The 3,484-nt window shown below is 44.8% G+C and overlaps 1 protein-coding gene across 1 annotated transcript; it reads left to right on the top strand.

Annotated features, from left to right (window-relative positions):
* The first annotated feature begins 314 nt into the window (after positions 1–314).
* Positions 315–3,220, top strand: LOC308082833 (uncharacterized protein). The gene is made up of 2 exons (XM_080424886.1): positions 315–961; positions 1,741–3,220. Exons 1-2 carry the CDS (start codon positions 361–363, stop codon positions 2,058–2,060), a joined length of 921 nt encoding a protein of 306 aa, XP_080281012.1. The 5' UTR covers positions 315–360; the 3' UTR covers positions 2,061–3,220.
* Positions 3,221–3,484: the final 264 nt, after the last annotated feature.

The following is a 3,484-nucleotide window of genomic DNA, read 5'->3' as shown; positions in this document are numbered from 1 at the left end:
CTAAAATACAGAGACATAAAAGTGTGTTCTGTATGTGAACTGAACGCTTTCACAGGAAACACTGTCATGTTACTGAATGAGGAACTGACTTCAACCACAAAACTTCTGCCTGGTTTCCAGTCAGCCTCACTGACACACACTCACACACGGACAGAGGGACAGATTGAGAGACAAAGAAACACCAAAACAGATAACGTTCAGATCAGAATGGGTGGGATCAAATGGATTCAACTGGTTTTAATTCTGCTGCTTGGAGTCGTCAACTCTCTACTGGACCCTGTTGAGCTCTACACAAGATCTGGAGACACTGTCAATCTGCCATGTAACCCGTTACCTGGATATCCTGGCTGTTTGACAACTATGTGGCTTTACGCAAAACATACCGGCAGTGGCACTGTTACTGTGGCTGAGCATGGTGTGATTAAAACGAATGCACTACACGAATCAAGTATAGCACACAGACTGAGATCGGAGCCCAACTGCTCTCTGACTGTTAAAGTCAGAGAGCAGAGTGATGTCACAGCTGAAGATTTTGGTCAATATACCTGTCGAAAATTTTTAAAGGGAATCCAACAACATGGAGAGGATCAAAGGAGTGACCTGTTCGTACTGGACATCACCAAAGGAAACAGTGGGACAGAACAGACATTAAAGTGTTCTCTTCATGAATACAATAGAAGATGTGCAGGTCTCACTGTGAGCTGGATAAAGGAGGACGGTGGGCCTACCCAGGTAGAAAACACTCAGGATACCGTATGTTCTAGCACTCTGACCATCGACAAACGAGACTCGACCAAGAAGTTCACATGTCAGGTTAAGACTGCCGAAGGAGAACTGAAGACATCCATTGACTTCATGAAGACACCGACACAAACAACCGAGCCTCCACCTGATGCTGCCACTGGAACACCACCTCATTCCTCCACCCAACCTGCTGTCTCCTCAACGCAGACATCACTAGGTAGGTGAGGGTAGTTCACTAAACTCCATGTTATATCTGAGCCTTACATTACATTAGAACCGACCCCATGTACCGTCCAATGTAATCTCTTGAGACAGATGTATATCTAAAACCACAATCCATATCCAAAAATCATGCTTTTAGTGGTTAAAACGTTATAGTAGTGTGATAATACAATATAACAGGTTCAAGTGCGATGGTTGTAGGTGGTCTACCTGCTCTTTCAGGTCTAAATGTCTCACCTTAACCCATTAAGACCGGGAACGCATCTGTGTCATTTTCAGATTTATTTGGCTATTCAGAAACAGCAGATCTAAAAGCTCATAGCGCGGCACCGAGTGCCTCGCTATGAGCTTGTACATCTGCTATATGTTGTTCCAGGGACCCCCAGAAGCACAGATCGGAGATAAAAATGTACGCTTTAAAACATATACACGTATATATTCAAAGATTTGCACAAATGTTCAAGATTTTCAAAAATAGTGGATCTACAAGCTCTGGTGCCGCGCTATGAGCTTGTAGATCTGCTATTTTTTAAATAGCCAACGAAAACTAAAAATAACATGCTTTCCCGGTCTTAATGGGTTAAGACATTTCGGTGTTTGGTAGGATACCTACTGGTTGATAAGAGCTATTGCATGAAATAACTCTTCCCAGAATCATTTTTATTCTGGGAATCAAAATGGTTCCCAAATAAGTTGTTTATTTAATCAAATGTATAAAAAATATAATCGCTCAGTTTAGTGTCAAAGTGTAACAAATGACCCTCCTCTCCTCAGTCACCGTGGTGATCGTTAGGGTGGGTGTGGTCCTTGTAGTCATGGCAACAGCGCTGGCCATCTACTTCTTGGTCAAGAGGAAGAACACGCCCACCCAAGACGTCGTTCCCCTGACCTCAACCAATCACAGCACAGCAGCAGCAGCGAGCCAACCCGGTCCATCGGCCAATCACAACGACCCCGATGACGGCCTGACCTACGCGTCTGTCGTCCACACCAATCAGACGAGGGCTGCGGTGGGGGGAGGAGCCAAGTCACATGATGATACAGGCGACGATGAAGCTGAGGTGACCTACGCTACCGTCAAACCTCGTTCTTAAAACTAGTGGTTCTCAAAGTCAAAGTGTGGGGTCCGGGGACCCCCAGGGGTCCTTGAGGGTGGTTCCAGAGGGTCCCCAGCAAATATGTAGCATCAAAATCAGTTCGACCCCTTTAAACCCTATATACATTGGCTATTTGAAAATAGCAGATCTACAAGCTCACAACGCTCTAAGGGACGACACGGGCCTTACAGGTATTGTTAGGGGGGGCCAAACGCATAAATTATCACTCTATGCAGACGACCTGATCCTGTACTTGCCCGATCCCCATGTTTCCATCCCGAAAGCACTGGATATTATCTCAAATTTTGGCAAGTTCTCTGGATACAAGATCAATCTCTCTAAAAGCTTGCTATTTCCGGTTAATGACTTAGGTCGAAAGATGTCGTTAGGGGTGTATCCACTGAAGGTAACTACTGACTCTTTCACGTACCTGGGAGTGACTGTTACGCGCAAATATGGTGACTTATTTAAGCTAAACTTTAAACCAGCCCTAGATAGGGCTAAACAGGATCTTGCTCGTTGGTCAACATTGCCTCTATCACTGGCTGGCAGGGTTAATTCAGTCAAAATGACAATTATGCCCAGGTTCCTATTCTTATTTCAAACGGTGCCCGTTTTTATCCCCAAATCTTTTTTCAAAGACCTAGACAAATCTATTTCAACCTTTATTTGGAATAAGACCACCCCGCGTATTAGAAGGGCATTTTTGGAAAGACAGAAAGAGGATGGAGGATTAGCACTTCCCAATTTTTTGCAATATTATTGGGCGGCAAATGTTCATAAGTTGACATATTGGATGGCTGCATCGTATGGGGGAGGGGGAATGGTGTGGGTTGACATGGAGCAACACTCCGCTCACCCTGTGTCACTATCCTCATTAGTGTGTGCTCCATTGCCACTCGGCAAAAAGCGCCTCACAAATAACCCCATGGTGAGTGGTTCACTCCGTATATGGGCACAGTTTAGGACACACTTCAAATATAAGCAAGCTTTGAACTGTCTCCCAATAATGTCTAATGCACTTTTTCCGCCCTCACTCATGGATGCAGCATTCAAGTCATGGGCCATGAAGGGGTTGAGGCGGGTGAAGGATCTGTTTAAAAAAGGGTCGCTTATGTCCTTTTAGCAGTTGGTAGGCGAATATGACATTCCTCGTTCACACTTTTTTAGGTATTTACAGGTGCGGGGTTTTGTTAAGAAATATGTTGCTTCTTCTCTACTTCAACCGGACGGATGGCTTGATGAGTGGCTGGAGGGAGACCCGAATCAGAGGGGGATGGTGAGCTTAATATATAGCGATATTCAAGAGATTGCATCCCCATCACTGGACCGCATTAGGGAGTCCTGGTGTAACGATATGGGACTTGAAATCCCCGATATTTCTTGGCAGCTGGCAATTAAAAGAATACATAAATCATCTG

Source organism: Gymnoscopelus braueri, assembly GCF_963280865.1.
Source record: "Gymnoscopelus braueri genome assembly, chromosome: 1".
Lineage (NCBI taxonomy): Eukaryota > Metazoa > Chordata > Actinopteri > Myctophiformes > Myctophidae > Gymnoscopelus > Gymnoscopelus braueri.
Note: the sequence above shows the minus strand (reverse complement) of the source record. Positions and strands in the feature narration are given on the sequence as shown.

Bases quoted from the DNA above. Each gene is read 5' to 3' on its own strand.
- LOC308082833 (XM_080424886.1), top strand. From the start codon at position 361: ATGTGGCTTTACGCAAAACATACCGGCAGTGGCACTGTTACTGTGGCT. The intron at 962-1,740 runs GTAGGTGAGGGT...TCCTCTCCTCAG, and splicing joins CTCAACGCAGACATCACTAG to TCACCGTGGTGATCGTTAGG.